Source organism: Bos taurus, chromosome 15 (assembly GCF_002263795.3).
Source record: "Bos taurus isolate L1 Dominette 01449 registration number 42190680 breed Hereford chromosome 15, ARS-UCD2.0, whole genome shotgun sequence".
NCBI classification, from domain to species: domain Eukaryota; kingdom Metazoa; phylum Chordata; class Mammalia; order Artiodactyla; family Bovidae; genus Bos; species Bos taurus.
Genome location: NC_037342.1, coordinates 40,482,652 through 40,509,857, shown reverse-complemented (window position 1 = coordinate 40,509,857; position 27,206 = coordinate 40,482,652). Strand labels below are relative to the sequence as shown.

Here is a 27,206-nt window from a genome sequence, read left to right as displayed (position 1 = left end):
TCCCCAGTATAAGTAGTTGGTTAGGTCATTATGTGTCTTCTCTTCTTTCCTAAATGGCTGTAGTTTTCTTGGGGAAGGACCCTTGTCTTGTTCAGTGTTGCAGGATCCAGAAACCTAGTTCAGGACTGGAACAGAAACCTATTCCTGTCACTTCTGCCCACACAGTCCCAATGCCTTCAGGACCATGACCATACCCCTTCGCTTGACTTTTCAGACTCTCAGCATCTAGTTCCAGATGAATCCTTGTCTTTTTTCTCTCCTTTCCCCCAGTGTATCCTTCTCTCCATCCACCTGAACTAACAGGTTAAATGCCAGAGCTGGGGTTTAAGCCCAGTTCAGTTTAACTCTGAACCTCACATGTATCTTACTGTGCCTTCCCCGAGTCTTTCGTGGACTCTGCATTCTTCCCGGGATTTGGCACAGTGATTGGTGTGGGGTAAACCCCAGGTAATGTGCATGGGATGTATGAATGGCAGGTCCTAATAAGTGTTCGATTTGCACTTGCTGGTTAATTTGGGTGCATGTGGGTTTCTCCCCAGTTACATTGCTGACTAGGGAGGAAGTTCTGTCCACAAGGCCAGAGGCCACTGAGTGTCTGTCTCCTCTCTCCCCTCTTCAGTGTCTCATCATTGGCGGAGGACCTTGTGGTCTGCGTACTGCCATTGAACTTGCCTACCTGGGGGCCAAAGTGGTCGTGGTGGAGAAGAGGGACACTTTCTCCCGGAACAACGTGCTGCACCTCTGGCCTTTCACCATCCATGACCTGCGAGGCCTGGGAGCCAAGAAGTTCTATGGGAAGTTTTGTGCTGGTTCCATCGACCATATCAGTGAGTGGAGCCAGTGGTGGCACCCCATCTGGGGAAGGGGCTGACCTGGGGTGGGGTATTTCTCCACATTGTGGAATCCCCAGGATATTCCATCTTGCAAGTCTCTGGGGGCTCCTCACATCCAACCGACAGACATTTAGTGCCAGACCCTGTGCTGTGCCCACTAGGCTGGAAGCACCATGAGGCCAGGGGCCATGGTATGTCTTCCCACAACATCTTTAGGGCATAAAATGGTGCCTGACACATAGTAGATGCTCAGTGCACTTCTGTTGAGTGAATGAATGAATGAAATATGGTAAACAGAGGCAGAGGTAAGTCATATAGTTTACACTCTTAGGGAAATCACTGAGATTCTGTCAACAATAAATTGTGCTGTAATAGAATAATCAGACTTGCCAGAGGCGCTTAGAAGAGGGAGTCACATAAAGCCACCCAGTGGGCCAGATTGTCAAGGGGTCTCTTGGTTAAAGGAATCTGGGACATGGAGTTGCCAGTCTAGGGAACCAGGGAAGGATTTAGAGCTGAGGAATGACACCGTTAACAGATCCTGCACCAGGTTTCCTTGAGCTTTAGAAAGAGAGAGGCCATCCTGATGGGGGTCCCTCCAGAAAAGAAGGGGGATTGGGAAGGTGGATTTTGGGTTCTGGGCCATCCCTGAATGCTTAGTAGGGTGAAGTGAGCACTGAGGCGCCTCCTGCGCTGATGTTACTTGGGTCTCTTGAGGCAAGGTCTGTGCAGGCAGGCTTTGGGAGAGAAGTCTCCCTCCTCCTCATGCTTTACAGGGAAGAGGTCTTTTTTTTTTTTTAATTCATTTGGCTGCACCAGTCACTTACATCACTCAGGATCTTTAACTGTGGCATGTGGGATCTAGTTCCCTGACCAGAGATCAAACCTGGGCCCACAGCATTGGGAACCTGGAGTCTTAGCCACTGGACCACCAGGGAAGGAGTCTTTAGTCATTTTATATACAGCAATCATAACTCGTAAAAGTCAGGGAAGTTACTATTGTGGGGAGAGTTAAGGGTTTGAATAGATTTGGGTCCATTTTCTGTGTGACTTGGGTCAGATTTCTCACCTTCCTCCAGCCCCAGTTCTGTCTCCCCTAAATGTGATCAATGCCTGCTTACCAAGAGAGCTGAGAGGATTGAATGAGGTCACGTGTGAAATGTGTTTATCACTGTGCTTGGCCGGTCTAAGTGTTCAGGAAGCGCTTTGCATCCAGCGGGGTACAGTGAACAAGAAGCAGCCGGGATCCCCAAATTCAAATAAATTCAGAGCTGCAATCTCTCAACCAGTGAGTGGAAGGAGAACCCTGAGACCCATGCTTTTATGAGGACAGGCACTGATGGGAAAAGGGTGTGGGGCTGGGATGAGAACAACTGGAGAGAATTATCAGCCAGACAGGGTGTAATTTAGTCAGATACAGGAGACCTTACCAGCAGTGGCCCAGGGTTTGTTCCCGCCCTAGGATGAGAAAATTCCAAGACTCCATTGGAAAGAAATTTGGATTTGCCCAGAAGGCTGCAGTGTCAGCTTTCCGGATATTCCTTACCACCCACGGATGTTGGTATGTTGGTATGTTGGTACCAGTTTAGAATGACAACATTAAGCACCACTTTCCCATCGAGCCTTCTTGAGAGGCAGAGCTGATCACCAGGAGGCCTCAAGAAGGCCTTTCTAGCCAGGGGGCCCCTCACTGCTCCATTGACGGGGCCCCCACTTAACCCCTGGTTCTTGTGTGTGGAAACACGGGAAGGACTCTGAAACTGAGATTCAAAGTTCAGAGTGATTGTTGTCAAGGGCAGCTCTAATACGTGTGAGAAGGGAGGCAGGGAGAATTTATTGAGTACCTACTGGGTGCCGAAACCAGATAGACTAGGAACCTTGAAACCATGAGGAGAAGCCTACCCGCCCCCATGGCCTATTTCCTGGCATGGATTCTTTAAGCACCAGCTGATTGGCTTCCTTTCAAACTGGCCATGGTCTCCAGCCCCAGCTCTGACCTGGTCTTCAGCTTTGCTCAGCAGTTTTCTGCTGGTCCTGTGTCAGCATCCTTCTCCAGCTCCCACCATGGCCGTCCCAAGCCCCCACCACAGCCTCCTCGTTCTGAGCAGATGGCCTCCCTCCATCCGCTTCCCTCCAACGCTCTGCAGAAGAGAAGCCACTGGCGGGAACTCCCCCTGCCAGTCCCTCTCCTTCCTCCTGCACTTTCCTCTCCCCAAGTGCCCTTTCCTTCCTCTCACCCCAAAGTCAGAGGCAGAACTGGTCACTTCCTATCCAACCTTAGAGGCTCTCAGTTTCTTTCTCGCTTTTTCCCCCTGCCTTTGCCTCACTCAGCCCCTCCAGTCCTCTGATAGAGCCCATTACTTGCCTTCACCTCAAAGTACTCATTCTAGAAAGAGGCGACTTAGACTTTGCCTCCACTTTCCACTCATGCTGGCTTCCACTGTGGTCTGATTTCTCCCCAGTACTGTGCTAAAGGGATTCTCTCCAGAAGCGTCCCTGCCTCCCATGCCCTGGCCTCCTGCAGTCTTCATATTATTACTCTCTCCATAGGACCTAGTATTCTTGGTCCCTCCTCCCTTGGCTTTCAGGTCTGCAGCTCAGACCCTGTTCTGCCACCCCGCTGGCCCCAACTACCAGGTCCTGCCCCGTTCTCTTTACCCATGTTTCCTCCATTAGTTGGGGTTCCATATCTCCTGGGCCTGGTATGGCACTGTGCAATGGTAGATGTTCAATAAATGTTCAAGGAGTGAAGCCCACAAAATGCAGAGGGACCCACAGGTAATCTGAAACTTTGTGCTCTCAGAAGTGTATTTGGAGGCATGCCCTTTTGTGCTCAATGGCAGGGGCAAAATGGAAAAACAAAGAGCCACTCATTGGGACAGTTTGGGAGAGTGGGTAGTAGGTGGAAAACATGAGTCTAACTTTGTGGGGAGGATTCCCCACTCCACCCATTCCCAGGGATGGCTGAGAGCTTAGGCAGAGTAAGCCATTTACTCTCTGACTGTACATATTAACTCGTTACTCGCTGTTTACTTCTCTTTCCATCTTCGTTTTGTCAAACCCATAGCCCAGCTCAGGAAGGAGGCAGAAAAGAGAGTCACCCTCATGATAGCAGGTGTCATCCGCCTGACAGCTAGAGCACAGTCTTGGAGTCAGACAGATCTGGATCCACATTCCAGTTTTGCTTCTGTGTGAGCCTGAGCAAGTCACTTAGCCCTATTGAGCCTCAATTTCTCACCTCTAAAACGAGAGTAATTATCCCAAAGGGCCACTGTAAGGGTTAAATGAGAAAGCAGTGGAAGGGTTAAATGAGAGAACACAGGGTGCTTGGCACATAATTAGTGCTCAGTAATGATCATTATGGGCACAGGCATACCCTGGAGAAATTGCAGGTTTGGTTCTAGACCATCACAACAAAGCAAATATTGAATAAAGCAAGTTACATGAATTACAGCGCATGTAAAAGTGATGTTTACACGATACGGTAGTCTATCTAGTGTATATGCATATGGAATTAGGTGTAAAAAATGTAAATACCTTAATGTAATGTATTTACCTTAATGTAAATGTAATGTAAATACCTTAATTTAAAAATATTTTATTGCTAAAAAATGCTAACCATGATCTGAGCCTTCAGTGAGTTGTAATCTTTTTGTAATAGTAAACATCAAAGGTCACTGATCACAGATCACCATAACAAATACAATAATAATGAAAAAGTTTGAAGTATTTCTAGAATTGCCAAAATATGACACAGAGACACAAAATGAGCAAATGCTGTTGGAAAAAATGACACAGGTAGACTTGTTGGACACAGGGTTGCCACAAATCTGCAATTTGTAAAATACATAATATCTAGAAAGTGCAATAAAGCAAAGTGCAATAAAATGAGATATGCCTCTATGTTGTTATTCTCAGAAATCATATGGTAATTAGATAGTGTTCTGCATACAAGAGGCACTCAGACATTGTTAATGACAGTTCATCTCTTTCAACTTCCTTTCTAACAGGTATTCGTCAGTTGCAGCTCATCCTGTTCAAGGTGGCCTTGATATTGGGGGTTGAAATCCATGTGAATGTGGAGTTTGTGAAGGTTCTAGAGCCTCCTGAAGATCAAGAAAATCAAAGTACAGTATAATTTTCCTTTTGGTCTAGAAATCAGATATTGTGAAATGGAAACAACATTTGCAACTCCCAGATGATGATTCTGTAATAATTATTCTGGGGCTGTTTGACATAATTCCATGAAAGGATATTTTACTGTTTTGGATCATTGCTGTCACTTTAGGTTTGTTCTTCAGCTCACAGGGGATTTATTAGAGACATGAGTTTGATCTCTGGGTAGGGGAGATCCCCTGGAGTAGGAAATGACAACCTGCTCCAGTATTCTTGCCTGGAAAATTCCATGGGCAGAGGAGTTTGGTGGCCTAGAGTCCATGGGGTTGCAGAGTCAGACACCGCTGAACACACATGCACGTTAAACCTGTAATTTGGTTACCCTGTCCCTAGGAGGCAGTACTTTGACAGATGAAGTCTAAGTAGTGAGTGGGAAAGAAAACTTAGATTTGGTTATCTGATAAAATTCATCCACATGCTCTTCAAGCTGTGTGTACACAGAGAGATATGTGCATACACTTACTGTACCTGTATGATATTTTAAAATCTAGTAAAGAAAAATGAAGTTTTGATAATAAATGTGAGATAAATGTTTGAAATATTATTTGGTCTATAATATTTTTTAAGCTTTATTTAAAAATAATTTATAAACCATAAAATTCATCCATTTTAGGTATGTCACATTGAACAATTTTTCTCTTGTTCCTTTTAGTATTTTATAAAAATTCTGATCTTTTATGTTCACCATGGCCAGAGTTTGTTCATGATGCCTCTATATCTTAATATCAAACTCTTCTGCTGCTGGACAGGGCTTTCAATTCTGGGTCCAGTTTTGTGTCAGAGACCTTGTAGTTTCACACATAGGTTACAATCCTGATTTCTCCTGTCCTTTGCCCAGAATATTGACATTTTAGGGGAGACATTAGTTGGCTTTTGTGGCAGGACAATATGTGTGATTTGACTCACGTAAAATTATGTGCTCTTAACCTTTGCCAGATCCCTGTGTGCTGAGCTTAGTTGCTCAGTTGTTTCTGACTCTTTGCGACCCCATGGACTGTAGCCCGCCAGGCTCCTCTGTCCATGGGGATTCTCCAGGCAAGAATACTGGAGTGGGTTGCCATACCCTCTCCAGGGTCTCAAACCAACCCAGGGATCAAACCCAGGTCTCCCACATTGCAGGCAGATGCTTTACCTTCTGAGCCTCCAGGGAAGCCCAAGAATACTGGAGTGGGTAGCCTGTCCCTTCTCCAGAGGATCTTCCCAAACCAGGGTATCCTGAACTGCAGGCAGATTCTTTACCAGCTAAGCTACCAGAGAAGCCCTCCCAGATCCCTAGTGGGTGTTAAATTCTAATTATGGGTAACCAGCAAGATTTCACCTGAGAATTGTTTCATAGACTCCCAGCCTTGATAGAAACCAGTAAAACCAGGCATGGAATTGGCACTGCTGATTTACCTTTTCCTGGACTGAACTGAAACTAAGCCAGAAGGGCTCCAAATACAAGTGTGAATCTGAACAGTCTGGGTCTGTCCTTTGGAGCCTCTATCTGGGGTGCCTGTACCTGGTGGCATTGTCCATTTCTCATGGCCAACACAGGGAGGGGCATGTAATCACTCTGTCCTCCCATCTCTCACTGCCAACTCATCTCATTTTTCTGTCCTGGCAGAAATTGGCTGGCGGGCAGAATTTCTCCCTGTAGATCACTCTCTGTCGGAATTTGAGTTTGATGTCATCATTGGCGCAGATGGCCGCAGGAACACACTGGAAGGTGATGACTCTTCTTGGGGCTGAGAATGGAGGGATGGGGGTGGGAAAGGGTGTATCAGGAAAGGCATGGAGAATGGGTGTAAGATGGTAGGTGCCAAAGCTGGATTGGGGGTCTTGATAGAAGGGCAAACTGCCCTGCTCTGCTTGAGGCTGAATATTTAGAGAAAACCACTTAATTCTCTTTGAAGCTCTGTAATTTGTGAAGAATAGGACCTCTCAGAACATTGCTATAAGGACTGGTCTAAGACTCATATGTAACCATTCTTTTTAAAGGTTAAACATCATGGAAATTAAAAGAAAAAATCAATATACATTTATTGAACACCTGCTAGTGTGCAAGCCAGGGTGCTAAGTACTTTCATACTTCTTCCAACAAAGAGAATCATTTTATACTGTTGATGGTATTGGTTTACTGTGAAGTAGAATACACTAGGAGGAGGACCTCATCTCTTCTTATAACTTTACAGCACGCTCACTGCTGGGTAGTAAGATAAGTTTAGCCCAAACTGTCAAGGAATAAAACCACACCTCTCTGCTTCTAAGTTTGGAAGCATAACACGTTTTTTTAGGGGAGAATCTAGAATCTATTAGGACCCTGGTTTGAAGGCCAACTGGTCCCACATGGCATCTCTTGGGCTGAGGACAGGTCTGTTTTTCAAGCTTGCCTTGCTCAGAGGCTACAGCCTGCAGATGTCTGCCGGGGAGGGCGCCTGGGGACAGAACACCCTCCCAGAACTGGGGTTGACCTGCCAGCCCTCAGGAAGTGTGGTCCTCCTAGCCAAGGCCCTTCCCTCCTACTCTACAGTGCTGCTCCTTTCCTCTCTCCACTTCCACACACACTTCCCCACCCCAAGCAAGCAATATTGGATACCGATCAAGAAAATGTTTAAGCTGCCCACCTGAATGTTGTACTGTTAGTTTATGAGGTCATTCTGATGGTTTGTAAGTCTGAATATAAAAGTCCAGGATCCACGCCCACCTTGAGGATGGTTTGACATTTTGTTAACAGAAGTAGGGCAGGAAGGGGAAGAACCATCTGAGCAACTTAAGACCAGGTAAGCAGACGAGATCAGACTTCTCAAATGGCACTCTTGGCACCGGGGCCAGGTAGTTTTTTGTCGTGGGGACTGTCGTGTGTGTGGTAGGATGCTTAGCGGCATCCCTCACCTCTACCCACTAGATACCAGCAGCGCCCTTAGTCATAGCAAGCAGAACCGTCTTCACACTTGGCCAAACGCCCACTGGGGGGCAAAATCACCTCCAATTAAAAAATACTAGAGACTATTGGCCATTATTGACCACTTCCCCAAAGGTCTAATGAAGAACCAAAATGAGGGAGTGTTGAACAGAAACTCAAGATGTTTAGTCAAAGAGATTTTCGGCAAAGAAGTTTGGAATCACCACGCTAGTGGTAGGAACCTGCCTGCCAATGCAGGAGACATAGGTTTGATCCCTGGCTTGGGAAGATCCCCCGGAGGGAGGGCATGGCAACTCCACTCCAGTATTCTGGCCTGGAGAATCTCCTGCAGGGAGAAGCCTGGAGGGCTACAGTCTATAAGGTCACAAAGAATGGACTGGAGCAATTTAGTATTAGCATGAGTCTTAGCATATGCAAAGGGGAGGGGAATCCCCACTGGTGCTGAAGACAGTGGTTATGTCTGCTAGCAAGATAAATGCCTTGAGTTAAGCAAAGTAAACAGCAGTCAGTACCTGGGGCTGAGGTGGAAAGGAAATTCTGGACTGAAGGAAAAGACAAATGCTAAAAAGTAAGAGGATTAGAAGGTGGTGGTCCATTGAAATGGGACCACCTGTTGGTGATCCTGTGTGTAATCCCCCGTGATATTGTGATTTATAATAAGGCAAATGTATCTGGGTCTTTGTCCCCTTTCTGGCACAGCTCCCCAAACCCTTGGAATTTCCTGAGTGATGAGAGCAAGAAGAGCATCTTTTGTTATGATATTTGTCTGTGGTTCCTGAAAACATTTCAGAGCCATAAATGTGAAATGGCTGTGTTGTTATTCATAACAAGCTCCTTTCCACCACACCTGAGTGTATGTTAATAAAGTGAGTTTTGGAAAGCACCTAAGAAAGGGAGGGGACTGGTTGCCAGGAGAGCCAAAAAAAAATGATTAGAGGGTTGGAACTTTTAATCCTATCCCCTGACCTCATGGGAGGGGAGAGAGGCTAGAGATGGAGCTCATTGACCAGTGATTTAATCACTCATGTGTCTGTAATAAAGCCTCCATTAAAAAAAAAAAAAAAGGAAAGGAAAGGGTGTGGAGAGCTTCTGGGTTGGTGAACAAGCGGAGGTTTGCAGAGAGTAGAAAGTAGCGTGCTTGGAGAGGGTGTGAAAGCTCTGGCTTTCCCTACACCTTGCCTAAGCATCTCTTCCACTTGGCTGATCCTGAGTTATTCAGTAAGATATTCTCTGAGCTCTGAGAGCCACTCTGGAAAAATAAAACCCAGGAGGGAGGTCTTGAACCTACAATCTAGAGCTGGTTAGTCAGAAGCATTGGTGACGACAAGGGCTTGTAACTGGCATCTGAAATAGAAGACTGTCGGTGGGACTGAGCTCTTAACCTGTGGGATCTGATCTTATCTCCGTGTAGGTACTGTCAGAATTGAGTTGAAGTGTAGGACACACCACTGCTATCCTGAAATTGCTAGTTGGCATGTGAGGGAAAAGGAAAAAACAAAACAAAACAACAACCACATTGTAATTGGATGCAGAATTCTTACGGCCATTAAAAAAGTGATTTCAATGCACACCATTGAAAGCTATAAGAACCTCAGTTAGTCACTGAACTAAAACAATTGCAAGTTAGAATTCCATCTATCCATTATACATATATGGAGTGAGTACTAAATGCCAGTCACTGTGGACTGGAGACTGAAAGAGAATTTGTTAAAAATCTCTGTCCCACAGGAATTCAATCTCATAATTCTACTTATCAAATGGGGAAAAACATGAAATATGCTAACACAGTAGTTTTAATTATGTAAGTTTAAATTGCCTGTGGGTCTTTCATGAGCCTACCTTGCAGCAATGTCTGTATCTGCTTCTTCTAAAGATAATCTTTCCATGGGTGGTGGTGAGGGATGGGGGGGTGGTTTCAGGATGGTTCTAGGGCATTACATTTATTGTGCACTTTATTATTATATCCACTCTACCTCAGATCATCAGGCATTAGATCCCAGAGGCTGGGGACCCCTGTTCTAAAGGATGAGCCCTGTGATTGTCCACTGGAGAAGCACACTGTTGTTTTGGAAGCCTAACCAGGATAATTGGTCCCAGAAATTTGGGGGAAGGAACAGGTCCCCCTGAGAAAGGCCTCCAGTGGGTTTCTTCCTCAGGGACAAATCTTAGCATTTCTGTCTGCCTTTATACTCTAGATCCAAAATTCTGGTTTCACTGTCCCATGGGCCATCTGAGAGTAGCTTTCTCAGTAATCTTTTCCAGTTTTCACATCAAATCCAGAAGAAAGACTCACTTTTCCCTTTTCCTCACACAGGGTTCAGAAGAAAAGAATTCCGTGGGAAGCTGGCTATTGCAATCACCGCCAACTTCATCAACAGAAACAGCACAGCTGAGGCTAAGGTGGAAGAGATTAGCGGTGTGGCTTTCATCTTCAATCAGAAATTTTTTCAGGATCTTAAAAAAGAAACAGGTTGGACCTTCACCTTTCTCCAAACCAGGCTATTGTTCATGCTTCTCTGTTCTGTATAGGGGTTGGAGTGCGGTGGAATGGGGAGGGGTGGGGGCACTTGGCTTTCCTAACTCTTGGGACCGAGAGACTCATTCTGGTAAAGTGGAAGCAGGGGTTTCTCTTTAGGATAATAATGGACAGAATTCCTTCAGGGACAGGAAGGATTCTTGAGGGAAATTTCTAGATGTTGTACATGAAAATAGATAACCATTTATTTAACCATCTATATGCAGGAGACATTTACTGATTGCCTGTCATATTTGTTCTTGTTCAGTCACCAAGTCGTGTCTGACTCTTTGTGACCCCATGGACTGCACCATGCCAGCCCTCTCTGTCTCTTACCATCTCCTGGAGTTTGCACTCAATTTCATGGGATACACAGTTGAGGTTGACATGGTCTCCTCCCAATAGTGGCACCTTGTCTGGGGAGAGACAGCCGCATAAACCATCCTAAAATAGGCTAGTGAATCTATGCCCTAAGTCAGTGTGGGGTTCCAGGAGCGCTCTGATGAGGAACCAGTAACCTGTAGGTGGTCCAGAAAGAGGCATAGGTGCTTTTATCAGTGTGCCAGCTGCCCTTCCCTCCAGGGATGGTCAGGGATGTGGAGGGAGGGTCACGACACCCAACCATGGGACTTGGAGAAAGGACTCATTCATTTCCTCAACAAATATTTATTGAACACCTACCATCCATTTTCCAAGGGCATGAGATAGAGGGGTTAGCAAAACAAACAAAAATCCCTCTTTCAGAGTTTATATTCTATAGGTGTTGTGGGGGTGGGGGGTGACCATCAATAGTCAAATCAATTACTAACATGTCATATGGTCTGTAAGTATAGTGGAGAAAAAATCATGCAGGGTGAGGGAGAAGCGTGAAACTCCTGTTCCAAATTGAGTAAAATTCAGATTTTTTTTCCTTTCTTTTTAACCTGACTTTGAAATATATATATGTCTCCTTGAAAAGGCAGTGTAGCAATGTTAAATAAAACTTTTATACTAAAAATAAATCATTAACACCCAGCACCGCCTAGCCCAGGAACAATCATTTTCATGTAGTCCTTTTCGGTACTTCTCCACTGGCATCCTTACTTTTTGCATGGCTGGAGCTTTCACCATAGTGTCAATACTGTTATTCTGCTTTTCTAATTCAGCATCACATTTTAAATGTTGTCCATGGTCCCCAGTCCTCCTGACAGTCAGGTTTGTTTGGAATAGCTCATGCAGTGCATATATTGTCACTCACTGCTGAAGCATTTAAACCAGGGGTTGGCAAACCATGACTTGCCATGCATTTTTGTATTGCTTTCAACCTGAAATGATTTTAATATTTTTAAATGGCTGCAGAAATATCAAAAGAGCAAATTTAAAGGAAAAATAAAAAATTTATGAATTCAAGTCTCATTGTCCATCAATAGAAGTTTATTAGAATGCAGCCAGGCCGGTTTGCTTACCTTGGTGCCATGAGGGCTTGCAACACAGACCAGATAGCCCTCAAAGCCCCAAATATTTACTCTCTGGCCCTTTATGGTAAAAGTTTGCGGACTTCTGATTCAAACTTTTCAGTTATTTACTGTTACTGATAAAGCTGCTGTTGGATTATTTCCGTAAGGTCCTTTTCTAGGAATGGGATTAGTTATTGAGCCAGACTCTGCCTCTCACTGGCCAGTGATGTGTGTCCACTGCATGACCTTCTGAGGGTCACCACAGTGGCATTATTTTTTAAAAAAATATTTCCTCCCAGCATATTATGCCCTTTTGAATGATTTAAGAATTCTCCCGCCCTCCCTTCCCCTCAAACACCAAGACAATAAACCAACCACCAAATATAAATTATAACAGGATGTTGAGTGTGTTTTTCCAAATATTTCAATGAGTTCCTTCACACTTTGTTGCGGTCGTCACCTTTGGCCTTTTTTTGACAACAGTGCCCTCACAGAGTGACAGCAGTGAATTTCCTGGATCCTCTGGGGGGCCCTAGGCATGGATGGCTGTTTCCTATTTAACAGCAATAAAGGGGTTTCCATGGTTACCCAGCACGCCTCTGTGATAACTGCTAAGTTGCCTTAAACCTGTTCCTTTTTCTCCTAAGAAGCCACACCAGTGGTTCTCAAACGTGAGGGTGAATCAGAATCACCTGTAAGGCCTCTTCAAGCACAGATTGCTGGCCAGACCCCCCAGAGTTTCCCATTCTGTAGGCTGGGGTCAGGCCCCAGTTATTTGCATTAACAAGTCTTCAGGTGATGGTGCTGGCTAGAGAGCCTCCTTTGAGAAACACTGAGCTAAGCTGTTATTTTATGGCATTGTTTTAAATGGAGAAACCTAGCCTAAAAAGTCTTTCGCAGTTGGTGGAAAGTACAAAAAGATAAAATCCAGTCCTCTGACTTGCTCTACCAGAGCCACCTGGGTTTTCACACGTAACAGGAGGATGGTAGAAATGTCTCTTCGGCTTTGGAGAATTCACGTAGCTCTTGCATTTCTGTTCACATGGAGGAAACGGTGGATGGGACTTGGATTCAGACACACTATGGTTCAAATCCTGGTTCTGTTGCCACTTAACTGCCGTGCCACGAACAGCACTGTGCCTTTCTGCAGCATGTGCTCAGCTCTGACTTGGAAATACTGGTCCACAGCCCCAAAGAGCTTTGTGAGTTTTAAAAGAAATAGAGGCTTAATCGTATTGCATTATATAAATACATCAAATCAGTATGTTGAACATCTTAAACCTGCACAAAGTTATATCTCAATTTAAAAAGAAAATAGTATCTTTGTGGGACTACGAAGGCTGTGTTGACTTGGGTAAATTCCGGCACTCGACTTTATCTTTGCCAGCCTTCTATATCTTCAAAACTTGTCTAACACAAATATTTTGCAGATAAATAATGAGACCTATAATGAGACAAAGCAGGATTCCTAACACACAGTAGGCGCTGAAGAAGTAATATTGTGTCCATAACCTTCTCTTTTCAGGGATTGATCTTGAGAACATTGTTTACTACAAGGACTGCACCCACTATTTTGTCATGACTGCCAAGAGGCAGAGCTTGCTTGACAAAGGTGTCATCATTAATGTATGTATCTCTTATCTCTTGGCTGTGTATGGATCCTGTCTTTCCCTTTGGGACCTGGGCTGGCAGCATCAGCGAGTGTGGGAGTAGAAACTGAGTCGGGATGTGGGGTGGGGACTGTAGAGGAAGGCACCACCCCCCACCAAGTCCTCCTTGGTGGCGCATGAATGTTGGATGGAGGAGCCCACACTAACAATAAGAGGCGGGGGTGTTCCTGCAGAGAGCTGGATGAGGGGGTTGCTGAGATTCTCACCCAGGTGTCAGTGAGGGTCTTTACCATGTGTCTCATTTACCCCTCCTTCTTTTCTGGGCTGTCACACATAATTTGGTGGCAGATAGTGGTTCGTTGTCCTAGTGGGACATGGGCACATTTACCTGTGAATTTCACGCTGTGGCCCCATTGTCAAGGTCTGGGGGAAAGGGTTATTGTAGTCAAGAAGACTCAAGTTGAATCTTGGCTCTGCCATGTATTAACTCAGGACTGTGACTAAGCTGCTTGTCTTCTCTGAGCCTCAGTCTTCTCATCTGCAGAATAGGAATAATAGTTTCTATTTAAAAGGATTGTTCAGAGGAATATATTTTAAAACGTATGCAGAGCACTGACATGTTGCAGGTTTGTAGATTCCCTCCGCAACTTCTCTGCCTGGTTTGCTGCTGCTTCTAAGTCTCGTCAGTCGTGTCCGACTCTGTGCAACCCCACTGACGGTTTGGACACCTGCTTTTTTGACCTGCTGTCCTTCCTGGCCTCTGCTTCCTGCTTTTGCACCTTCCTGCTTATACAGAGAGCAGGGCTGCAAGGAAAGAGCACATGGAGTGACCGGCCCTGGGCTGACAGCTTCTTTGATCAGGTTTCAATCCTTCCAGAGCCCTGGTTGCTGCCGCCACTGCTGCTGTGGCCTTAAGATAAGGATCATGCAATCCAAGGTCAGCCTGCTCTCAGGGGGTCGGCCTGTAGCCCAGGCAGCATGGTGACCATTCATTGATGCTTGTCAGAGAAGAATGCGCCTATCCTCATGCCAGCTTGTGCTGGCAGCCCGCTGGGCGGCTTTAGTAACCCAGCCCTCCCCTGGGCCTCCTCTGCATTAGCTCAGGGCTTTGCTGAGAGCCTGAGTTGCTGGACAGGAGGCTGGGAATGGGGGGGGGGGGGGTAGTGAATGAAGCCAACTTAGCCCAGTCAGCGGATGTGGGTTTCAACATCTGGTGCCCCACTACTGACCCGGTCTGGGGGAGGTAAGGCCGTGCCCCCTTTTTCCCTCTGCTCCACAGATGTGCCTCCCAAAATTACCTCCTCCATTGGGATGCCTGTGTCAGATAGTGAAGGACTATTTAGGGCCCCAGGTGCAGGTACAGTGAGTACCTTGGCTTGGAAGGAGCTACACAAGTTCTTCTTAGCCCATCTCTGGGGAGTCAAGCCAAGTTTGAATTAGGGTTCCCATGTCACTGGCCTTCTGGGATGCTGAGGTTCCTCCTGGTCATCCCAGGGTGTTTGTCCTGGCCACAACATGTTGCTCACGGTGACTTGATTTTTTGGCATTGCCAAAGCCCCTCCATGCTACCCTCAGGCTCTGTGCCATGGCACAGGTGGGTGGGAACTTTGAGCTTTGGTCCCATAATTACTGCAGGAGCTGGGGGCCCATGGTTGTCCCCATCAAGGCCTTCCTTCTGCCTCAGAGCATCTGGGAGCATCATCTGAGCTGGTGCAGAGGGTGCTTGAGATATAAGACATGAACTCTAGAAATTGGAGGCCAGACTGGACATGGGAGAGCTAGACACCATTTGGTTCAGGGGTCCTGCATGGAGTCTCCAGGTGTCCAGCCAAGCTCTATAGTATTTGCACAAGCCGAGAGCTGACGTGTCTACCCCAATCTACTTAAATTGCCCTTCTTTACTTGCTCCCAGAGGAATGGCAAATCTTGTTTTCTTGTCTGTATATGGGCCAGCATCTTCCTTGAGATACATAATGTGTTGAGTGAATGTTTGCTGAATGACTAACTGACCTGCTTCCCCATCTATTCCTGCTGATCTCTGGGCCTTTTCCCGTGACTACCAAAGGGAGAGTAAAGTTTCTCCTATAGGAGCCCCGCCTCTGGGCTCTGAGCTGCGTGTGTCCCTCCAGGCCCCCGCCTCTCTGACCTATGAACAAGCAGGCTTGGTCTTAACCCCAGTAGAAGGGAGCTTGGAGGCCTAGAGTGTGAGGTGGACAGATGCACATCACAGTTGGTCTCCCTGTGTGGAGTCCGCCCTCATCTGAAGCCGTGAACAGGTGTTGCCTAACCTTCTTTTCTGGTCTACAGCCTCCTTCCACCTCTACACCTGTTGGATTCCCCACTCTTCTTTCATGTTTCCTGCTTCCCTCTCTCCCTCCCCACCTCCGTCTAGGACCCAACTTGTCTTCCCTAGGCCTGTGCAAAATGAGGCCCAAACTCACCTCCTTCCTGTGTCTTCATTTGGCTCTCCTTCCTCGGCCCTACCCTCTTTCTTATAGCCCCATTCCCACTTTTTTCCTCTCATCCTGTACTCGCCTATTTCCTACAAGTCTGTTCTACCATCCACCCTCTCATCTGGGACCTCCAGCCCAGCAAGACCCCTTGGCTCCTCCCAGCAGCCCTGGGGGAGGTGGCTGTCATCCCAGCACAGCGGGGGTCCGCCCTTTGGCCAGGTCCCCACAGTCTTGCATGTGGCATCAGCGCCGGGTGCCACCTTCATCATACAGTGTCCACATTCATCCATCACCCAGTCCTCCATAACGGTGCTTGTGGCACGTTTTGAAGAGGGTATATTTTTGAGATTTCTCCATTCACCCTCCCATACCCTCTGGGAGGAGAGTGATCTTGTGATCTAAGAATAGGTATGAGAAAGGAAAGCCAGTAATAGGAGCTCCAGCTGTGACCCGACAAAAGGCTCTTGGGCCAACTCTGGGTTCAATTTAGTTGACGTGGTTTGGATGTGGAAATACTGGAATTTGGGGGAAATCATGGCTGTTGGGAAAACTGCCACAGTAGGTCGCTGTTTGTGGTTGAGGCTGTGCCATCTAAGACCTTTGTAAATGCTCATGCCGTTACTCTTGGGGTGTCGGGGATGCACTTCAGCACATACTGCGGTTTGGCCGTTATTACTTACTACAGACTGGAATCTCAGTCATTGTAAACTTCTAATTCCTAGGCCTTGGGCTAGGGAGCCATGTACACACTCTCATTCAGTTCTCACATGGTTCTATGGAGTAGATTTTGTTAATCTCATTTTGCAAACTCAAATTTTACAAATAAGAGTACGGAGACTCAGAAAAGTTCATTAACTTGCCCAAATTTACAGTCAATGCAATCAATAAACAGAGATGGAATCTGACCTGTTGATCTCACTGACGCAAGGCCCATGTTAGTCTTACACACTAGTCCTTGCCCGCGCCCCAGGGGTTTACATGTTCTGTGTCACCTTTTGGGAAAGGTGGTCTTTTCGTTTCTGTAGCCACACTATGAGCAGATTTGGCTCTGGGAGATGTCCTAGAGATCATCGCCAGTGTCCCTCCAGGGGGGATATCCTAGTCCTCTAAGCTCAGGGTTGTCTACCTCCCAGTGGGAAAGTGCAACATTAACACTCTAAGAGCAAAGCAGGGCCCTGAGGAGCCCTTAGCCTCTTGAGAAAAGGGGTAACTGACCTTGGAGAGAAACTTTGAGAGTTATGCCAATTACCCGTTTCTTTTTCAGATTTGTTTGCCACAGCATTTCTGGGCCACATTAGCTTAGCTTAGTCCATCGTAAAATCACTCCTACTCACTTGCTTTTTTGTCTTTTAATTTTACTGAACGTTATCATAAGAACCAGCCATATGACATATGCTTCTGCACTTCTGCAGGACCATTATTTACACTGTTCATTACAACACACTGCTCTCTGTCAAAATTCCTATGTCAGACAGTTCTTTTAGAATTTAGTGCCAGGAATAAATTGCCTCCCCTAGGAATGTCTATGCTTCCTTCTTTCTGATAAGGAAAGCCCTGTAACATATCTCATTTCCCTTTTGCCTTGGATGCCAGGCAGCTCAAAGCCAAATGTGACGCTTAATCATAACTCTCAACATTCCAGATGACTGGTTTGGTTCCTCTTTGTTCCCTGGGCCCCAGTTTTCCAGTTCTCTCTCAATTAGCCTTTCTGCAAATCCATTCCAAGTCCTTTCGCAAAGAAGTGGATATGACTCCTTGCCCTCTTGAGGGGCAAGTTGCTACGCTGTGCTCCTGTTCTTTCCCCCAGGACTATACCGACACAGAGACGCTGCTGCGCGCGGAGAATGTGAACCAGGACAACCTGCTTTCCTACGCACGCGAGGCTGCAGACTTCGCCACCAATTACCAGCTGCCGTCTTTAGACTTTGCCATGAACCATTACGGGCAGCCCGACGTGGCCATGTTCGACTTCACCTCCATGTACGCCTCCGAGAATGCGGCCTTGGTGCGCGAGCGGCAGTCACACCTGCTGCTCGTGGCCCTCGTGGGTGACAGCTTGCTTGAGGTACCTCCTGCATTTGGATTCCCCTGCTTCCTGCTGGAAGATAGATCCCCCACTTTGCTTTTCTAACTGGCAGCATCTGCTGTCCTAAAGCCCAAGGAAAGGACAGGCTCTCAGCCAATTGGCAGGACTCTGACGAACCCATCCTGGCCTCAGAGCTTGCCCTTTGACTAAATTCAGAGGAGTCAACTCTGCCTATGTACCGGCAGGAACACTTTCCCTTGCCCTTCTGGTTTCTTCTGGGCTGGCTTCTCGGTTGGAGCACAAAATTTAGCAGCCCTAGTCTGGACTTCATGGGCCATCCTTCTTAGAGCTTGTAGATCCTGAGACTTCTTCCTCCAGTCTGTGGATCTCTGTGGACTTTCAGCATAGAGTTCATATAGGAGCAAGAAAGGAGTGTTGGCTCCAAAGTCCATGGCCTCCTTGCTCAAAATTCTTCCCAGAAAATCTGCAGATGCTAGCATTCTTAGATTAAATGAATGCTTTCAGGAGGGAGAAATTTTTATCTTAATGTAAGCACTGACCAAAAAATGCTGATGCATGTATGCCACGTTAGCATCAAATTTCAAACCATGCTTTGGGTGCACATGGAGCAGTTTAGTTAGAACTTAGCTTCGTGAATCCACGCTTGTTCATCCCGGTGTGCAGACTCTGACCTAAGCTCCTTGCGTAAGCCCTCAGCACGCCCTGTGCTGCTGTCCCAGTCCTCCTTCCCAGCTTTCTCTCTCAGCACTCTCCTCCCACGCTCTCTGCTGCACCCAAACCAGACAGGCTGTTCTGCCATCGGGCTCTGTTATTTTCCTACCACCAAGCCTTTGCTCTCTGTTCCGGAATGGATCAAGATCAGAATCCTATCCATTCTTTAAAATCGGCATGAACGTACCTCTTCTATGAAGTACTCTTTGATTATTTCTGTCTCCCTCCCCCAGGGTGGGTGGGAATCTGCCTCTGCCTTTTTGAGCCCCCACAGCAGTTATGCTGTCCCGTGTCATAGCACCCTTGCATAGACTGTATGCTACAGTTACTTGTGTTTGTGGTGAATCCCAGGGATGTGCCTGTCACCTCTCTGTCCTCCCAGTGCCTTCCATGGGCCTGGCAAACACCAAGTGCTGGATAGAATGGGATGGCAGGCTGGGAATCACTGGAATCAACTGGAACTTTGTATGTGTCTTTTGTAGCCATTCTGGCCCATGGGCACTGGCTGTGCCCGTGGCTTCCTGGCAGCCTTTGACACTGCATGGATGGTGAAAAGCTGGGACCAGGGCACTTCTCCCCTGGAGCTTCTGGCTGAAAGGTGAGTACTGACAGCAGAACCCTCAGCTGGAGGCAGGGCCGAGTCAAAATTCAGGCAGGAGAGGGAATGAGGCTGGATGAAATCTGGAGCCCCTACCCCGCTCTCTCTGCCTTCCCACATGTGGCCGATTTGACCTTCAGTATCCCCGTACCTCTGTCATGATCTACTTCCCTAGGGGCCAGGCTCTTAAGTCTTGGATGCCAAAGAGAAATCTTCATCTTTCAGGGCAGCCCTAAAGTTGGGGTTCTCAGCACTGCTGAGGAGCCAGAAGAGGTCTAGGGGAAGCTTCCATTGCAGCACTGAGTCCCACTCCGTGGAGGGTTGGGTGCTCTGACCTCCTAGGCCTCTTCCACTGCTGAGATCCTGAGCCTCCTCCCAGACCCCTGCTGTGGGCCACATGGCTGTGACAGCTGGTGGACTGGGAAAAGTCAGGGCTGGAGGGTGGGGACAGGCCTCTGCTGGTCTTGGGTGTGGAGACCTGTGGTCATGAGGGAGCAGCCACAGGAGGCTGAGTGGCAGTTATAGCAAAACCACAGGTCGCTGGGCTGCCAGCTGAGTCCCTGCCCTCTGCCCAGGGGAGGAGGCCAGCATCACCACCTCCCAGGCTCCCTCCTGCTTCCTCCCAACCCTGTTGACTCTCCCTTGCTTTATAAATCTCAGGAACCAGGAGGGCCAGGCGTTGCTGGGAAGGGTTATGCAAGCACATCTAAGAAATTCTTGAGAACAGGGGAAGCGGGGCGGGGGCCGGGGAGTGGTGGAGGGAAGGGGTGGGACCGAAGGCCCAAGGTTGCAAGAGCAATCTTTGACCCCAGCTCTGCCTCCCTCCAGAGAAAGTCTTTACCGACTGTTACCTCAAACGACCCCAGAGAACATCAACAAGAACTTTGAGCAGTACACATTAGACCCGGCGACACGGTACCCAAACCTCAACTCAAACAACATCAAGCCGAATCAGGTAAGGCCTTGCCTGGAGTCCTGTCTGGGTCACTGTGCTCTGAGTGGTAGGAAGGGGTGGTCACCTAAAATCTTGGCACAGTCCTGGGACCGAGGTCACCAATGCCTCTTGGCCTAAAGGTGGGGCAGTTCCTCTCTCTAGGAAAGCCACAGGGTAGTCAGCATCTCTAGCCCACAGGAAAGAACTGGAACATGTAGGTGTGTGTCCACATATGTACACGTATTTACATGTTTGCTAGTCACTGAGCACACGCACTGCTGAGCATGAAGAGTGAAAAGTGTTAGTCACTCACTCATGTCCAACTCTTTGCGACCCCATGGACTGTAGCCGGCCAGGCTCCTTTGTCCGTGGAATTATCCAGGCAAGAATTCTGGATTGGGCCATTGTAGCCATTTCTGGATTGGGCAGCCATTCCCTTCTCCAGGGAATCTTCCTGACCCAGGGACTGAGCCCCAGTCTCTGCATTTGGACTTCCTAAGTGGCACTAGTGTTAAAGATCCCTCCTGCCGATTCAGGAGACACAAATGAGAGGTGCGTGTTTGATCCCTGGGTCGGGAATATCCCCTGGAAGAGGGCACAGCAACCCACTCCAATATTCTTGTCTGGAGAATCCCATGGACAGAGGAGGCTGGTGGGCTACAGTCCATGGGGTCACAAAGAGTCTGACATGACTGAAGCAACTTAGCACATGCACTCCTGAACTGTGGGCAGATCCTTAATTGTCTGAGTCACCAGGGAAGCCCATTGCTGAGCATAGCTCTCTTGAATAATCTACTTGATTAAATATCAAGTCCTTTCCATCTGAGGTTCTAGAGTCTATTTTTTCTCTCTCTGACTTAGAGTCACACAAGCTCTGACCTCTTCAGTTAATAGCATAAAAATGGTGTGAATTTTAAAAATCAGCCAATTATCTATATTCACTCTTGACTTCCCCCACATTTGGGTGGATAACAGATTCATAGCTCTGTATTAGGTTGCTGGTTCCCTTGCCGAAGGTCGTGCCCTTCAGTGAGAGAGGAAAAGTCAGAGGCCCTGCGACTGGGATTTGGGGAAGAACTGGCAGACTGCTGTGTTCCCTCTCCCCCTAGGTGAAGCATTTGTACATTACTAAGGAGCTGCACCAGTATCCTCTTGAGAGGCTGGGCTCAGTGAGGAGATCCGTCGGCCTCTCCAGGCGAGGTAAGAGGGCCTCCTGGGACCCCAATGATCCAGTGACCTTGGCCAGGTGCCTCTCATCTCTGCCCTTCAGTTTCTTCACCTGTAAACCCAGGACAGGACAATACCAACCATAGTATCACGGGTTGAAGTAGAGGCAAGTGCTTGGTACATTAAAGTGAACTGGAATGACTTCCCTGGACTTGCTTTTCTTCTCCTGTTTCCAGTCTGAGGAATCTTGACTCCTCAGTTAGATAACCAGCTCCACGTGCTTCGCTCTTTTACTGGTCTCCGGGGCCTGGCACAGCACTGGCACAAGGCCGGCGCTCAGTGCAAAAGGAAAGGAGGGCTAAATGGCCAACTTCTCAGGGTCCATCCAGCTGTGCTCAGGTCACCATCCTGCTCAAAGAGGCACCAGTTGCCCAGACCTGTGTCCTGCCTGCCACTCCTCTCTGCCCTCCACATTCACACGCCCCACTGCTGCTGGCCCTTTGATAAACCATTTCACATAACATGGCAGCTTTTTCTAGATTCTTTGCCATGCCACAGTCCTTGTCTCTTCCCTGGAGACCTCCTTCTGTCTTAGACACTCTTCTAGAAGCAGTTCGTATGTACCTCCTCCATGACTCTCTTTGGTGAATTCCCTGGCACTGCCAGACTCTAGCAAACCTGCTCCCCTGGCACGGTTTCTCCATCACTGTCACCCACTAATGCGTCTGTCTTCCCCACAGGATAAATGTGCTATTGACAGAGTCCGTGTCTTCCTTACCCCTATGTTCCTGACCTCTAACCAGGACCTGGACAGAGTAGGGGTCTTAGGGACTCTTTATTGCAAGAGACCATGCTTCCTGTCCCAGCATCCTGCATGCTCTCAATAGGACCCCCTCAGGGCTGTACCCGTGCCCACAGCCCCTCACTTCCATACTTTTCCTCCGGGTCCCCACCCATGGTGGCAGATGGAGGGGGTCCCCAGGGTAGCTGCTGAGATTTCTGCAAAGCATTTCACCACTATCTGTCTCCTCCTGCTGCAGAGTCAGACGTCAGGCCCAGCAAGCTCTTAACCTGGTGCCAGCAGCAGACCGAGGGCTACCAGCATGTCAATGTCACCGACCTGACCACGTCCTGGCGGAGTGGCCTGGCCCTGTGTGCCATCATCCACCGCTTCCGGCCTGACCTGATGTGAGTCTGGGGCCCCGTTGGACCTGGCAAGCTCCTCACTTCTCAAGGGGACCCTGGAGACAAGGGAGACCAGGGCTGTTCTACATGCAGAATCCTTGGTTCAGTATTCTCTTCGCATACTTTGGATTTGAGTTTTTTCTTCGGTTTGTTCTCTTCCCTTTACACTGGTTACTCTGCCTGCAGCTTGTCTGATCTGTGAGGAGCTAAAGTGGCTCAGATTCACGAATTGATTGCACTTATATTCCAAACTCTCTTCTTTGGGGAAATTTGAGCATTTGCACCTTCAAGTTCTAGCCTCAAGAGAGGACTTAGAGGCAAGACTTAATTCTGGGGACCGGTTTGAGGTTTTACAGCCAAAAGAATTAGATTTGAGACCCAGATCTGTTAGCTGTATACTGTTGGGCAGGCCCCTTATCTTCTCTGAGTTTGCTTCTTCATCTATAAATTGGGAATAATAGCAAGGTCATTAGGAAGTTTGGATTATGTTTGTGGAAATGCTTTATGATGTCAAAAGCACTATATGTCTATTCTGTTGTTTTAAAATCAACTGCAGTGTAACCTCATACCCATGAGCAAATTTGTCCAGAAGGCTGGATGGCAACCTAGTAAAGGTACCCAACTGGTACCTTTAAGAATGAAGTTGCCTCAAGAAGGGGACAGGGCTCTCGCTTGTTACTTTATATAACTTGATTCTTTTATTTACAAGAAGCTCGTATTAGTTTTGTAATTAAAAGGAAAAGAATATAAGGGAACTACTTAAAAATAAAATAGCTCATAGATTTTCCAATCATTTTCTTATGTTTTCAGCTCAGTGACATTCTCATGGCCCAGATCTAATTTGGTCCCTCCCTGAGTGAGAACGGGGTTTACTTCTTCTGGCTGAGCCCCGCTAAGGGGTTGGGGGTGGTGGTGGAGGGATCCGAGCGGGAGCAGTGTCCCCTGCAGTGCTCCTTACGGCTGAGGTTGTTCAGCTCTTCATCCCTCTCCATCCTCTCCCTGAACTTCACTTCATTCTGATTCTCTAGCAACTTTGACTCTTTGAATGAAGACCACGCTGTGGAGAACAACCAGCTGGCATTTGACGTGGCGGAGCGTGAGTTTGGCATCGCCCCAGTGATCACAGGCAAAGAGATGGCATCGGCCCAGGAGCCTGACAAGCTCAGTATGGTCATGTACCTCTCCAAGTTCTACGAGCTCTTCCGGGGCACCCCTCTGAGGCCTGTGGGTAAGGACCTGCTTTCGGACGAGGCTTTCCCTTCCCCTGAGCCATCTCTGCTCTGCACCTACATCTCGCTGCTCTTCACACTGGTGGCCTCTGTTCTGGGGCTGACCCCTGCCCTCCCTTTGCTTTTGAGCCTAAATAGGGGTGGACCCTGTGCCCGGGTTCTATTCCCCAGGAGAAGGAAATGGCAACCCACTCCAGTATTCTTGCCTGGGAAATACCACAAATGGGAGGAGCCTGGCAGGCTAGAGTCCATGGGGTCGCAAAGAGTCGGACACAACTGAGTGACTAACACTTTCTGTGTATACAAGTGGGTCCTGTGTGGCAGGTGTCACATGGCGCTGGTCTGCACCTGCCCTTGTCACTGGGAGTTCACTGACAGAGTGGCACAAGCTCCCTACACAGGCCCTGGCAGCTTCAGTTGGGGGTGAGGGAGTTACTTTGGAGGGACTTTGTCTCAGTGACACCCCCTGGGAGCAGTGGCAGGATCCGAATCTGTCTTATTTCCTAACAGATTCTTGGCGTAAAAACTATGAAGAGAATGCCGACCTCGGCTTGGCCAAGTCATCCATTCCTCATCACTATCTCAACCTCACGTTTCCGAGGAAGAGGACTCCGCGAGTAAGTTTCAGTCTGGGGTTGTTTAATCTCTCTTTGCACGTGGATGGGGTGAGGGGAAGGGAAATGCCACGGGCTGGGTCTGTGCTGATAAATTACACAGATTGCACACTCATGGAAGACATGAGTAGGATTCAGTCAACTTCCCTTGCACTATTTAGCCAGCTTCAAAGCCTTCAGTGTGGTTATAGGAAGGGCAGGGTAGAGAGTGAAGAGGACATGCCAGTGAGTATTTTTTAAAGTAAAGCAAATTAGCTCTGCCTCCTAAGCAGGGAGGAGGAGATGATATCTCACTTTGCTAAGCAGTTTAGATCAGGAACATGATGGCCCTTTAGTAGCAGAGGTGGATGAAGAGGCTACATTTACACATTCTGTTCCATTCTTTTTTGTTTTAAATTCATTCATTCAACAAATGTCTATTGGGCCCTACTTCATGCCAACTTTAAAGCTGAAAGTTTTGTTAGTTTTTGAGGGGAGCAGATATACAGAGATGATTAATAAGTGGGCCGTCGCCTTTAAGGAGTTCAGAGCCTAATAAAGAGGTTCCCAAACTTTCCTGACTCAGTGGCACCTTTCATGTCTTAGTCACTTTTTTCACACTGCTCCCAGATCAAAAGAAATACCTAAAAGTTTCATTTGTTAAGTATTTACATCCAAATATAATAACTTGGTAGGGGTGTTTTGCAAGGTATATGACAAGCATCACCATGCTTCCCTAGAAAATTTAAAATATCCTGCAGCTCCTCTGTGAATTCACTTTGGTCCCTTGGGCATGCCTTGGTACATAGTTTGGAAACCCACAGGCCTAGTGAGAAATTACAATTTTTAAAAAATTATTTTATTTTGGTTGTGCTGTGTCGTCATTACTACACGTGGACTTTCTCTAGGTGTGGAGAGTGGGGCTGAGGTGCTCTTTGTCGTGGTACTTGGGCTTCTCTTGTTGCGGAGCGTGGGCCCCAGATCATGAGGACTCGGTAGCTGCGGAGCGCAGGCTTCATTGCTCTGCAGCATGTGGAATCTTCCCAGACCAGGGATCGAACCTGCGTCTCCTACACTGGTAGGCAGACTCTTCTCCACTGTACCACCAGGGAGTCCAAGAAATTATAATTTTATATGAATGGCTACATATCCATGGAAGGTATAACACAAGTTGCTTTGATTGATGTGCCCATTTTATAGATAAAATGTGTAGACTCAGAGACATTAGGCTGTAAGGGTGCATGCTAAGCTTACCGTCCCCCTCGCCCTCACTCAGCAGAGGACTGCAGGCCTCGACACTCGTCTCCGTGTCTCTGGATCGTCGACAGGCTCTTAACTGCTGACCAGTCATGCCTTGTCCTGCCGGCCCCTCTGCCCAGGGTGGAGCTCGGGCCGTGTGGCCGCCTCTCTTTCCCTGGGCTGTGTGATCAGTGGTCACTTTCTCCACTACGGGCTGTGCTCCCTGGAATGTAGCAATGGTTGTGCTGACTTCAGGAGCAGGTACTTAGTCCTCTGCAGGCCCTGTCTGTAGGTGGGGACAAGTTGGGAGTCTGGGGAAGCAGGGTTAGCGGGTCAGCTCAGGTGTAGGCAGAGCAGCTGTACCCCAATGCTCCGTCCCCCTCTGCTCCCCGAGCTACCCCACTCAGAGGCTCTGCGGGAGGCACCGTAACCCACCATATGTCACACTGAGTGAAAGATGTTTTCTGGAGCCCAGTCATCAGCTTGTCCCAACCCAGCCCAGCCACTTTTCCTCTGATGACCAAGGACCCCCACTTTGGGCTACTCCATCCTAGACAAGCCAGTGCCGTCTCTCAGGAAGCTCTCTGAGCCAGACACTTACCACTCTGCTCTGTTCACCCGATTTCTCCCACCACTTAGCACACAACTGGGAACTGGAGAGGAATGTTTAAACCTTTCACTCACCACACCTCTGTTTACAGAGTGACCGAATTGAAACAGCCTGGCCAACTCTGGCTCAGGAGGTGGGAATGGTCAAAAGTCGGCCATCAGCCAGGCTCTCTGAGGGCTTGCTGGAGCCTTGCTCCACTTTGCCCTGGCTCTGGGAGCAAATGCAGTGGGGATGCGTGGGCTCTGCCTGGCCCAGCCCTGGCTGCTTTTGGCCCATGTCCAGGGTGTGCTCCTTGGCTGTGCATGCATCTTGAGAGCAGTTGAAATCCACACATCTGATTCCCTCCCACGGCCCCATTTAACATCTGAAGTTTGTCCTGCTCCTCAGACAGGTAGGGAGGTCAGGTCATTGAAGTAAGTGCCTGGTGTGGGTATTTGTTGTCCCGCCCTTTCTCCTCAAACTGATTGAATGCTTCCTCTAGGGGGGTTGGTGGGTTTATAAGACCACTGAGTCACATTCTGCCCTGGTACTGAAACACCCCAGCATATACTGTCTGCCATTCAACTCCAGTGAATGGTCAGGCCACATGCAAAGTACCTTTTCCCCCTTTTATCTTGTGTCATAGGTCTGGATCCTCTTTTGGCTTGGAGATATCTGTTTGCAATGCTCTTTGGTCTTAACATGTCTCATGAGCGAGGGGTATTGAGTCCACTCCAGGTTGCCGCTGGACACACACAGCAGACTGAATACTGTACATACATGTGGGGCTCCCCCACAGTTACACCCAGATGTCAGTGCAATTAAACACACCGTCTTCAGTGCCCTGGTACATATGTCCTACGGACTGGAGATGCAGGCTGGGCTGTTCTTGCGTGATTTTCTACACCAGGGCTCGAACACACGATCTGTATGTATAGGTGCATCTGTATTCCCCTCCCCCTCCCCATCCCTCCCTGCGTGTCCTC

General features: G+C 47.9%; 1 protein-coding gene across 11 annotated transcripts in view; it reads left to right on the top strand.

Annotated features, from left to right (window-relative positions):
• Nucleotides 1-27,206, top strand: part of MICAL2 (microtubule associated monooxygenase, calponin and LIM domain containing 2) — a 241,555-nt gene that overhangs the window by 94,656 nt on the left and 119,693 nt on the right. For all 11 annotated transcript variants that reach the window (XM_010812544.4, XM_010812542.4, XM_010812543.4 and 8 more), the window contains exons 4-15: nt 620-827; nt 4,844-4,960; nt 6,616-6,717; nt 10,229-10,384; nt 13,391-13,491; nt 17,736-17,993; nt 19,169-19,284; nt 20,113-20,239; nt 21,328-21,418; nt 22,426-22,573; nt 23,599-23,798; nt 24,310-24,416. In XM_010812544.4, coding sequence (XP_010810846.2) covers nt 620-827; nt 4,844-4,960; nt 6,616-6,717; nt 10,229-10,384; nt 13,391-13,491; nt 17,736-17,993; nt 19,169-19,284; nt 20,113-20,239; nt 21,328-21,418; nt 22,426-22,573; nt 23,599-23,798; nt 24,310-24,416 — 1,731 coding nt within the window. The remainder of the gene's footprint in view (nt 1-619; nt 828-4,843; nt 4,961-6,615; nt 6,718-10,228; nt 10,385-13,390; nt 13,492-17,735; nt 17,994-19,168; nt 19,285-20,112; nt 20,240-21,327; nt 21,419-22,425; nt 22,574-23,598; nt 23,799-24,309; nt 24,417-27,206) is intronic.